Source organism: Patagioenas fasciata, chromosome 2 (assembly GCF_037038585.1).
Source record: "Patagioenas fasciata isolate bPatFas1 chromosome 2, bPatFas1.hap1, whole genome shotgun sequence".
In the NCBI taxonomy this organism is placed as follows: Eukaryota; Metazoa; Chordata; class Aves; order Columbiformes; family Columbidae; genus Patagioenas; species Patagioenas fasciata.
Genome location: NC_092521.1, coordinates 76,476,562 through 76,488,996, shown reverse-complemented (window position 1 = coordinate 76,488,996; position 12,435 = coordinate 76,476,562). Strand labels below are relative to the sequence as shown.

Genomic DNA, 12,435 nt, shown 5'->3' with positions numbered 1-12,435 from the left:
AAGTATTACTGAATAGATTTATTTTCTGCATGACAGGAGGAATGCCAGAACTACATTCGAGTGCTTCTTGTTGGAGGCAACCATCTCTTCACCTGTGGAACCAATGCATTCACTCCGATCTGCACGAACCGGACGGTACGAGCTACGTGTTTTGTCCCACAACCTCAAGTCCCTTTTCTGAGCCAGCAGATTAAAAGGCAGAGCATGCTGTGCTTGAGTCCACGCTATTTGTGTATTCGTGGGGAGCTGATCCGTAAAACACTGATTTAGCTAGTGGCAAGCTAAAGAGGAGAGTTGAACCAAGGATCTTTTTTTGCCGTTTTTCCTCAGCTGTGGGAGAGAGCACGGCTATGAGCAACTGAATTCTGCCTATATACCAATTTTCTTGAACCTTAGGTATTTCTAAGACTCCTGTAACTCTGTCAAGTCTGTATGGATTCCACTGGTTTAGTTGTAAAATGTAGATGGGTAGCAGCATGCTGTGTATGTGAAGTTTGAGAGTACCTGTATTAGTGATTTCTGACTGGTGAGGATGAGAATTCTTGGTTGAGAAGATCTGCCATTCTGTTTCTGAAAGAAACCTAGTTATAATTTACATGTATCAAAGAAAGAGAGTCCATTAAGGATCAATAACAGTCATAATAAAAGTCAAAATGTCACTGTTTGGACTAAGCTGACTATTTATTTCAGGAGACGAGAGGTGTTTAAATACAAAGAATAGCCATATCACCAAAAAATTCCTTTGCACACTTATATTTAAACCTATTGTACCTTTATTTTCAAATAGCATATTAATATCATATCATTTTGAAAGTATTAGGGCTACTAAATCAGAGAGATAGTTCTGCTGAACTGGAAAGCTTATTTTTTTAGTCTCGTTTTTCATGTGAGGTTCTTTCCTAGAACATGCCAACAAAACAAAACAAGTAATAAAGTAATAGCTTTTTTTTTTTTTTTTTTTTTTAAATGTTAACCACTTGCTATGGTGAATACCTTAGTTCTTAGTTGATTCTGACAATCATATCTGTTTTTCTTTGTCATAATAAAAATCAATTGATTTTTGAGTCCCTCCTAATATAAAACATTTTAGGCATGGTGGCTAATGATGCATGTTTTACATACTGAAGTGGCAAAAGTAAGATCAGACATTACAGTAAAGCTTTCTATAAGAGACAATTTCAGATTGATGTAAAGGTCAGTTCAGTACTGTTGTACAATACAAAAGCAGATAACTGATATTTATAACAGGATTTTCTTCAGACTGATACAGCTAGGCTGAAATGATAATTTTCAGGTCATTTTAATCCTTTTTTCTCACTCTTTTACAGTTAAGTAACTTGACAGAGATCCACGATCAAATCAGTGGCATGGCTCGCTGTCCTTACAGTCCCCAGCACAACTCCACTGCTCTTCTCACTGCCAGTGGGGAATTATATGCTGCTACAGCCATGGACTTTCCAGGAAGGGATCCTGCTATTTACCGCAGTTTGGGGGCCCTTCCTCCTCTCCGCACTGCCCAGTACAACTCCAAGTGGCTGAATGGTAAGTGCTGATGGACCATGAAACTCATCTCTTTTTAACCCATGTTCTCTACATTAACGGTCTTGAAATTCCATTATGAGAATTTCAATGTTTCTAGAGCATTTTTAATCTAATTCTAAATTATTTTGCATAATACTTTTTTTTTCTTTACAAATGTAAGTACTATGACATTTACTGAATATAGCTTCAGTTTGTAGATGTGCACTTAAATATTATATATAAGTCATGTTTGCAGGCATACTGCCTGCTGTACTGGATCTCTCGAGAGCACTTATACAGCAAAGCTGAGTCAGCCAAGAGCAGCAGTTTGCCTGGAGCACTGTTAGGTTGAGTCCTTCAAAAACAAAATGCAGAAAATAAACAGTTTAGAATGGTCTGAATTCTCCTTGCTTTCCCTGCAGGTTCCAGTCTTGAAAAGCAGCAGGTTGTGCTTTCAAGCTGCTTAGGTGTCAGACTGATGTTTTTGATGCTTATTATAGCCAAAGGATAGGGGCTAGTCTGCAAAACACATCACAAAATCATGTTGTAGAAATTACTCCTGTGTCATGAATGTCAATCACCTGATGAGGACTTCCAGCTGAGAGAAGTTGTGAACAGATAGGTATTCCTGAAATGTATTTTTAACAGGTCCAGTTGCTATTTTACGTATTATAAGAGAAACAGATTATTCTAAAATGAAAATTGTTATTTAACATAAAATGTGAAATTATGTATATAATTTGCCCATGCTTGTCCAAGTAGAAAAAAAAACCATCTTTTCATAGTGCAGTCTACATGACACACCAGTCAATATTCTCACAGTGCGTTTCGTATTATGATGGGATTATTCTCATGTTTGAAATTAAGTACAAATATAAATCCTTCTAGCTTCAAAACATTAGGTCATCTGAAAGTGACAGACTTTATTTTTAATATTTCAGGTCTTGTATAATCTGAATGCTGAATTGTGCATATTTGCTTGTTGTGTTTTCCTTGTACAAAGAAGCCGTCAGAGGTAGCTTGGAGAAATTTGTGACCTTCTCTGAAGGTCAGCTGATTTTAGAATATTAATTAACAAAACAAAACCAAACTGTATGAAACTTAACAGAATTATAGCAGTGCAAAAGAAATGTGAGAGGAAAAATGAACTCAAACAGATATCCCTTTTCAGTCACCTTTAGTCCACACAGCCATGGTATTGGAACTAATTCCTGTGCCACACCTGGGTCCTTCTGTCAAAAGGAAAAAAAAATCTTCACACTGAATTTTCAGTTTAACTGGATAAGTTTTATTCCGAAGGGCAGACTACAATTCCCCCTCAGACTTCTCTAATTAGAGTCACTGTATTTACATTTTGTCTATTTAAGGCTTCAGCTGCACTTAAACATTCTCTGAGCTCATTCTTCTGCCTCAAAACTGTTTAGAACTAAGTTACCAGGAAAGTGTGACTTTTATCTTTGGGGAGGAAGAACAAGATGAGTTTTGTAGTTGTAGCCTGTTCAAGCAAATCCAATAAAAGGCTGGAAGCAGCCCGGTTAACTACATGAAAGGGAGGGGAATGTCTTTTGGGGTAGCTAAGAGTTGGGGATTCATCTGCTGGAGTTGTGGATTCTTCTGCTTTTATGTCAATTTGCCTGCTCATATGTGACTCAGTGCCAAGAAATTGCATTAGTTTTTCAGCGCTTGGATGGAAGTGAAGATTTTGCTGCTTTCAGTGAGAAAGTAACACAGGTAATCCTGCAAAAAATGTAAGGCATCAACTGGAATGGAAGCTTTCTAGTCAATATCTGTTCAGCAACAGTAGCTGACAGTTCCTGTAATTCAGCCTTGCTTAAGGTGTGCATGCACATGCACAGGTCTGAATGTTTCCAATGTAAAGGAAACTTTTCTTTTACATCCAGGTTTACCTCAGAGGCACAATGTGGTTTTTTTTTTCACTTAGATTTTTCTACTCTGTAAATCATGTTGAACAAATTCAAACCATCTTGGGGGGCAATGACAATACTCTAAAACATAGCTGATTATCTTGGTCCACGTGTTATTGCTATGCGATAAACACCTTGTTGATTCTAATGGCTGGCACACTTCTCAGTGAATTCATGGGTCGTCAGTGCCATCAGTTAGGCCAAAGGGACATGCCTTATGCTTTGGTGTTCTACTGTCAGTGTTCATTGTAACTTGTGGTGATCTTGACATGGGAAGCTCTGAATCTTCATTGCAGAAGGAACCTTTTTTGCAGTCTTAATGGTCAAAAGGTGTGTAATCACAGTGTGGGAGGGGAAAATGGAACTGATATGTCATGTGGGTCAGATGAGATCCCATATTACCATGCTGTGATTGCAGCTTCTGGAATCATAGAGATAATAAATAAAATATATTTAAGTTGATGGCCTGTTGAACTTCTCTGTTCATTCTGGTTCAGCCAGAGTCATGTATTAATTATCAGGTCCTGCCTTCTGCTGGGGGCTCTACAGATCTGGAAGAAATCTCCATCAGCTGAATAGATATGTTAGCAGTTATTTTCAGCGTATGTTACTGAGCATCATTCTGATCAGGTGCTTAACCCTGGCAAAGTATGGAGAAATCAATGAACTTTCATTTCTGTATTATTGTTTTCTTGATACATTCAACACTCAGTTAGCTGGGGTGATGATGAGTTGGGATAGCTTGGTTAAAAATATGAATTATTCAGGATATGTGTAAAAGTAAGCTACAATATTATACTGTGAGTGTATAACTGAAAGGAAAAAAGAAAGTTGAAGAACACACAGTATGTGAAGCACAAAGATCTTGAGCAAGCACTGATCCAAAAAGGTAGATGGGCAACACAACACTGCCAACACAGCAATCCTGTTGATAACTGGTGCTAGTTATTGTGGAGCCGTCTTAGACCGTCTCTGAATATGCTGTTTGTTCACCCACTAGACAATCTGTTGGCAACATCTGCGATTTAACTCCCCTAAATTTTGTCTGTTTTGACAATTTTATTGGCAGAAAGAACAGTTGGCCAAATGTTACATGTATCTGCCCACTTCCTAAAAGTTTTTCCTATTTTGGAAAATTTTAGAGTGTAAACAGTCATGTCTTCTACAGTGGTAGAGGAAAGAAGCATCTTTAGGTAGTTACTGAACTTACTCTCTTTTAACATTAAGAGTAGTAATCTATTCAGCTCTTAATTATCTCTGAATACAATGATCAGTTATAACTTTTTACCTCAGTACTTCGCTCCTCTTCTACAAAACAAAATTAATGCTCTGCTTATGAAACCTATTTCTGTCTTCCTGGTGCTCCTATAGACAACATTAAATGCAACTGGCCTAGATGGAGTGAGCAGGTTTTTGACCACAGTCATCATCATGCAGAGATTCTGCTTGTTTCCATGAAGAGATGCTGTTGAAAACCAGGCTACCTTAGTGCTATGACCTGAGCATTCACCATAGTTCAACAGTTCTACAGGTTAGGTCACTCACAAAGAATTTATCAGCTGACAGTGAGGTGACAGACCCCCTGTTATTCTCACCTTTCTTGCCAAATCTGTCAGTACCCCGTAACTGTCATTATTCTCAGTCAAGAGGAACATGATCACCCAGAGGAGTTAACAACTGCTGCAAAACAGTGCTGTCCTCATCCAACTCCCTGGCTTGCTGCAGGGTAGTAAAACTCAACATGTGAACCAGAGAACCTACCTATCCTTCATGATGTAATGTTTTGGCCCTCCCTTTTCTCATGTAGTGAAAAAAGTAATGCCTGAAGTTACTGACATGAATATATGCACAAACAAATTAAGAAGGCAGAAAGGCTGCTTACCAGCAACTTACTCTTCAAGATGTGTTGTTCTGCTACCTACTCTTTCTTTCTCTCTGAGTCTCTGTTCACGTACTTTGATGCCTGAGAGAAATGATTTGAGGTAATAAAACACACATTAAAGATTATGTCTAAAACAGACAGGTCTTCCATTGATTTCTTCTCCTGACCAAAGCAATCAGCAAGACCTTGAGCTTCAGCCAACTTCTCAAGTCAGTAAAGGGCAGCATGTTGCTAGAATGTTTCAAAATTACTTTTGTAGTATTTCATAAAAAGAGTATTCTGCCTTAGCAGTCTGCTCTGGACATTATTAAATGATAGCAAATAAATTATTTTTTTCATTAAGAAAAATTACACTTTGATTTACAGCTGGCATGCTGTTAATTTGAGTCTCTTTAAACTCTCAGTATGACATAGACTTTAAATCATATCCAGAGTTGACTTTTGTAGTGTGCTTCTAACTGGACTTTGCTTTAGAGTTGGTCTCCATAGTACAGTAGGGCCAGATTTCATCACCATTTGCTCTAGGGGACGGAGGTAAAGGGAATACTTGTATTTGTATTCCACAGCTGCAGTGGGTCCAGACAGGCAAGGAAAAGCCTTCGCTACTTAGACGTAGAAACTTTTTCTGTAGTCCAACATTTACAGTCAGTAAAAGTATTTCTCCTTTCGACTCACCTCCTCAAATCGGTAAATGTTTGTTCTGATGCCTCGGTGTGCAAGTTTGCCTTAGTCTACAATGTCTGTTTGCTTTATTTAGCCAATGAAAGGGCAAATCAGATGAAAGAAACAATTGAAATCCCAATCAATACCTTTCTGTTTCATCACTTGGAGAAACACTGGGACATTTGGTTCCATAATTTGCCAAGGACCTTTGCTTACAGTTGCTTGGGTCTCTATCTGTCTTGAAATACGTTGTAATTTTTTCTTTATCCATGACACACAATGATAGATTATATTGGAACATGTTAAATAAATAAAACCTTTATTCTAAATGTCAAGACACTTCATCACTGGGCAAACTATAGATCAGGGCTGTCAAACTCATCTTCACCTGGGGCCACATCAGCCTCGCCGTTGCCTTCAAAGGGCCAAATGTATTTTAGGCCTGTATAAATGTAACTATTCCTGCCATAGATGATTAAAATGTAATCTTATATCAGATGTAGCTCCAAAACAAGGGGGGAGGGGGCTGAAATCCTGTACAGATTAGATGCCTTTCCAGCTGAGAACAGTATAGGAATGTTTGGATTTCTCTGCTCTGCTGCTAGACATAATATTTTCACTTTTTCCTCTTTCTGCTTATAGCATTCGGTTATTAGATACTCTTAAAGTAGTTCTTCTGAGGTCACTTCCTTAAAAAACATTTTGCTTAATAAAAACCTTATTAATCTAGAGTAGGTACTTTTAGTCATCACAAGTAACAAAAGTATAACTCTTACTCGGGTGGTTTGGTTAGCAGGGGTTTAATACAGCTCTGGATCCATTACTGTTGTTGTTTGTTAGCAGACTTTTATTATAACTCTTGCTGCTTAGTAGGATATGTGGAGAGAAATCATGAACTAAGAACAAAAAATTAATCCTTTCAGTTTTGCTTTTAAGGATTAATGGAAGTGGCTATAATAATTCAGGGTTATCCTTTCATTTTTCTGTTTTTTAATGGAAAGCCTTGTAATTACCTAGTGCAAGCTTTTTTTATTATGTAATATTTCATGTAACTCAAAACCATTGTGTTCTTCTACATGCAATTTGGTCTTCAGCTTTCAGATAAAAGACCTGACTGAAAATATACAAAATAGATGCTAGCAGTTGTTGCTTATTTTGCAAGAAGATAAATAATTACTTTCCTTTGGTGGTATACCTGTGAGGTTTTTTTGCATGTATCATCCTTTTTGCCAGTATCCTACAATGTGAGGGAAATGACTGCTGGTTTTGAAACCCATCCTTAGGCTTCTTCACTGGAGCTACTACCAGAGGAAAAAATTGAGCAGTTGTGCTGTTTTTTCCTTTCAAAGCTGTACATCTTCTCCTAGATGGCAGAGACAGAGTAGGAGAGCAGTAAGTTGATGTGAGATGGAGGTGCCTCCTCTGACTCCTTTTCTCCAGTGCCAGACTGTTGTTACAAAACACCTTCACAGCAGTCCTTCACCCATCAAAAATGGTGGAGACAGGCAGCACTATCCATGAAGCTGGGATTTTTTTTCTTCTTATCTACCCTAGGTAAAACAGGAAGGACCAGCTTCCACTAGGAGGCTACTGAGGACAGAGCCTGTGCTTTTATGTCTCATCTAGGCTCCTCATGTCAGGTGACAGTTGGAAAGGCTGAACAAGGAAGGAGAAAAGGACCCCTGCAAGCAGATCATCTGTGTCCAGCTGCAGAGAGGTGTGACAGGAGCATCACTCATTAGTGCAGAAAACTGTAATACACAGTGAACCAGAGAGAGTGAAAGAACTTAGAACTGAAATACATCTCACCCAGGGTTGAGGGGCTAGAAAATTTCCCATTTCAGGGAGCATGAACACATGAGAAACAGCATTCACCAAAGAAGGGAGGAGGACAGAACTGTTGGAGGCAGAGACAAGAGTTTCAGTAGCAGGTATACCAAGCCTTAAGGTGAAAGGGAAAGGGGTTGGACTCTTTTATTTTCTGATATAAAAATTTTAAAAATAGAAAAGAAATAAAACAAAATAAAATAGAGAAAAGAGGTCTGGGTCTGCAGGAAGTGCCCCTTGATCGTCTCCCTCCCTGCAAAACTAGATCAGAGAAAAGAAAATAAATGGCAGCCCAAATGTTTGGAGAGAAATGGGTAAGCCATCATAGTTGCTTTTTCTTTCCATAGCATACCTGCTGTTTGGCAAAATCTGCTGAAAACAAGCTGGTTTTTCTTTGTTTGGTTGGTTTGGGTTTTTTTCTCATGTATGGGGAATTCTGGATTCAGAGTTTTAAGTGATCATGCAAACTTCCAGATCTTTGGATAGATCCTTATAGCCCAAACCTCTAGAGGTTTTGAGTGAATTAAGGTAGTCTTCTATATTTATGATCCTCACCTTTCTCCCAATATAATGCTATTCAAGGTCTCTATCCAGTGAAGATATGTGATGCAAAATCCACTGTACTTCAGATGACACTCTCAAGGACTTATGCAGGTAATCACAGTATCACAGTATCACAGTATGTTTGGGATTGGAAGGGACCTCAAAAGATCATCTAGTCCAATCCCCCTGCTGGAGCAGGAACGCCTAGGTGAGGTCGCACAGGAATGTGTCCAGGCGGGCTTTGAATGTCTCCAGGGAAGGAGACTCCACAACCTCCCTGGGTAGCCTGTTCCAGTGCTCTGTTACCCTCACTGAGAAGAAGTTCTTTCTCAAATTTAAGTGGAACCTCTTGTGTTCCAGCTTGATCCCATTGCCCCTTGTCCTATCATTGTTTGCCACTGAGAAGAGCCTGACTCCGTCCTCGTGGCACTCACCCTTTATATATTTATAAACATTAATAAGGTCACCCTTCAGTCTCCTCTTCTCCAAACTAAAGAGCCCCAGCTCCCTCAGCCTTTCTTCATAAGGGAGATGCTCCACTCCCTTAATCATCTTTGTTGCCCTACGCTGGACCCTCTCCAGCAGTTCCCTGTCCTTCTTGAACTGAGGGGCCCAGAACTGGACACAATATTCCAGATGGGGTCTCACCAGGGCGGAGTAGAGGGGAAGGAGGACCTCTCTCGATCTACTGACCACCCCCCTTGTAATACACCCGAGGATGCCATTGGCCTTCCTGGCCACAAGGGCACAGTGCTGGCTCATGGTCATCCTGTTGTCCACCAGGACCCCCAGGTCCCTTTCCCCTACACTGCTCTCTAATAGGTCATGCCCCAACCTATACTGGAACTTGGGGTTGTTCCTGCCCAGATGCAGGACTCTACACTTTCCCTTGTTAAATTCCATCAGGTTATCCCCCGCCCAACTCTCCAGCCTGTCCAGGTCCCGCTGGATGGTGACACAGCCTTCTGGCGTGTCAGCCACTCCTCCCAGCTTAGTGTCATCAGCAAACTTGCCAATAGTACACTCAATTCCCTCGTCTAAATCATTAATGAATATATTGAATAATATTGGCCCCAGTACTGACCCCTGAGGCACTCCACTAGATACTGGCCTCCAACTGGACTCCGCACCATTGACCACCACTCTCTGGCTTCTCTCTTTAAGCCAGTTTGCAACCCACCTCACTACTCTATTGTCTACACCACACCTCCTCAACTTAACTGTGAGGATGCTGTGAGGGACTGTGTCAAAGGCTTTACTGAAGTCAAGGTAGACCACATCCACCGCTCTGCCATCATCCATCCACCTTGTTACATTCTCATAAAAGGCTATGAGGTTGGTCAAGCATGACTTACCCTTGGTAAAGCCATGCTGACTGCCCCTAATGACCCTCTTATCCCTGATGTGCCTTGAGATGGCACCAAGGATAAGCTGTTCCATTACTTTCCCAGGGACAGAGGTGAGGCTGACCGGTCTATAATTACCCGGGTCCTCCTTCTTGCCCTTTTTAAAGACTGGAGTGACATTTGCTTTCCTCCAATCCTCGGGCACCTCTCCCGTTTCCCAAGACTTGGCAAAAATGATGGAGAGCGGTCTAGCAATGACTTCAGCCAGCTCCCTCAGCACCCGCGGATGCATTCCATCTGGACCCATGGATTTATGGACGTCCAGACTACTTAATTGTTCCCTAACCCAGTCCTCATCGACTAAAGCAAACTCCTCCATTAACCTGGCTTCATCCGGGGTCTCAGGGGTACAGGGTTCCCCAGGACAGCCTCCAACGGAGTAGACAGAGACAAAGGCGGCATTCAGCAATTCTGCCTTCTCTGTGTCTTCTGCCACCAGGGCACCCACCTCATTCATCAGTGGGCCTACATTGCCTCTGGTATTAGTTTTATCTGCTATGTATTTGAAAAAGTTCTTCTTGCTGTCCTTGACCCCTCTCGCCAGCTGTAATTCTAAGGAGGCCTTGGCTACCCTAGCTGCCTTCCTGCATCCTCTAACAGCAGCCTTATATTCCTCCCAAGTGGCCAGTCCCTGCTTCCATGACCTGTAAACTCGCCTCTTCTGCTTGAGCTTACCCAACAGATCCCTATTCAACCACGCAGGCCTTCTGGCTCCCTTCCTCGACTTCCTGCGTGTGGGGATGCTCTGATCCTGAGCATGGAAGAAGCAATCTCTGAATGCAATCCAGCTCTCTTGGGCCCCTTTTCCTTCAAGCAGTCTTGCCCATGGGATTTCCCCCAGCAATTGCTTGAATAGGCCGAAATTAGCCCTGCCAAAGTCCAGGGTTGCAATTCTACTTGCTATTCTGTTCCTGCCACACGAGATGCTGAACTCCACCATCTCATGGTCACTGCAACCCAGGCAGCCCTCGACCTTTACTGCTTTGACCAGACCCTCTTTGTTAGTGAGGATGAGATCCAGCAGTGCACCTCTCCTGGTGGGCTCCTCCACCATCTGCATGAGGAAGTTATCATCAATGCACTGGAGGAACCTCCTGGACTGTGGCTGGCTGGCTGAATGGTCCTTCCAGCAAACATCAGGGAAGTTAAAATCACCCACAACAACCAGGGCCTGTGACTGTGAGGCCACTCTCAGCTGCGCATAGAAGGCCTCATCAACTTCCTCAGTCTGATCTGGTGGCCTGTAATAGACACCTACAACAGTATCACCCCTGCCAGCCTGTCCCTTGATCCTGACCCATACACTCTCAACTCGTTCCTCATCCGCTCCTGGGCAGAATTTAGTACATTGCAGTTGCTCTCTCACATAGAGAGCAACTCCACCACCACGCCTGGCTGGCCTGTCTTTCCTGAAAAGGGCGTAGCCATCCATGACCACATTCCAGTCATGTGAACTGTCCCACCATGTTTCTGTAATTGCCACCAGATCATAATCTCCCGACCGAACATAGGATTCTAACTCCTCCTGCTTATTCCCCATGCTGCGCGCATTGGTGTACAGGCATTTCAGGGAGCGAGCAGAGCACACCAATTTCTCCCTAGGGGCACAGGAGGCCACCCGGTCCTCATCTGTTTTAGAATGCTGCCCCACTGGGGCAAGCCCAACTACAACCCCATCCCCCTTCGAGCCTAGTTTAAAGCTCTCCAAATGAGCCCAGCTAATTCCTGCCCCAGCATCCTTTTGCCTCTGCGAGATAAGCCTTTCCCGCGTAACACTGTCCGGACTGGAGTCTTATAAAACCAGCCATTATCAAAAAAACCAAAGCCCTGCCTGTAGCACCAGTCTTGGAGCCAACCATTTAGAGATTGAATTTTCCCATTCCACCCCACATCGTCACTTGAAGAGGGAAGGAGTGAAGAGAAGATCACTTGAGCCCCTGAATCTTTCACCATCCTTCCCAAGACCTTGAAGTCATTCTTCATTCCCCTCAGACTACGGGAAGCAACTTCCTCCCCATCTGTCTGGAAGACCAGCAGCGGGTAGTAGTCTGTCGGGTGCACCAGTCTGGGGAGCTCTCTAGCAATATCCTTGATCCGGGCTCCAGGTAGACTACAGACTTCCCTAAGATGAGGGTCAACCCTGCATATTGGGCCCTCTGTTCCTTTCAGAAGGGAATTTCCTATTACAATCACCCTTCTGTCTTTCTTATCTATCTACTAGAGAATGTTTTCTGTGACTAAGTTTGTCACTGGCAAATTTACATCAGTAAAATTGTATAATAAATTGCCAAATATTATGCTAGGTAAGAATACTTTACCTTGAAAATGAAGGACAATTATTTAAAATAAACAACAGGCAATAAACCAAGGAATTCTAAAATATCATATTTCAAAATGTTTTTTCAGAAATGAAATAATTGCTTTTCAGAATTTATTAGAGAACATCCATAAAATGCAGTACCTAATGAGTGCATTCACTTTTATGATTATATTGAATTGTATTATAAAATCTATCAGCAATATAAGAGAAGCTTGAAAAAAATGTCAGGCATACACAGTTTTAAGTGTGTTTTGAAGTTCTTGCTCTTCCTTATCCATAAAATCTTCAATTTAGCAAAATAAAAAGTGAAAGAAATGATGGAGAGCTGAGGCATTGCAGAAGAAATAG

At 41.6% G+C, this 12,435-nt stretch overlaps 1 protein-coding gene across 11 annotated transcripts in view; it reads left to right on the top strand.

The window, feature by feature from the left end:
* Positions 1-12,435, top strand: part of SEMA5A (semaphorin 5A) — a 339,730-nt gene that overhangs the window by 187,743 nt on the left and 139,552 nt on the right. For all 11 annotated transcript variants that reach the window (XM_065830100.2, XM_071804451.1, XM_065830097.2 and 8 more), the window contains 2 exons: positions 37-135; positions 1,329-1,542. In XM_065830100.2, the coding sequence (XP_065686172.1) occupies positions 37-135; positions 1,329-1,542 (313 nt within the window). The remainder of the gene's footprint in view (positions 1-36; positions 136-1,328; positions 1,543-12,435) is intronic.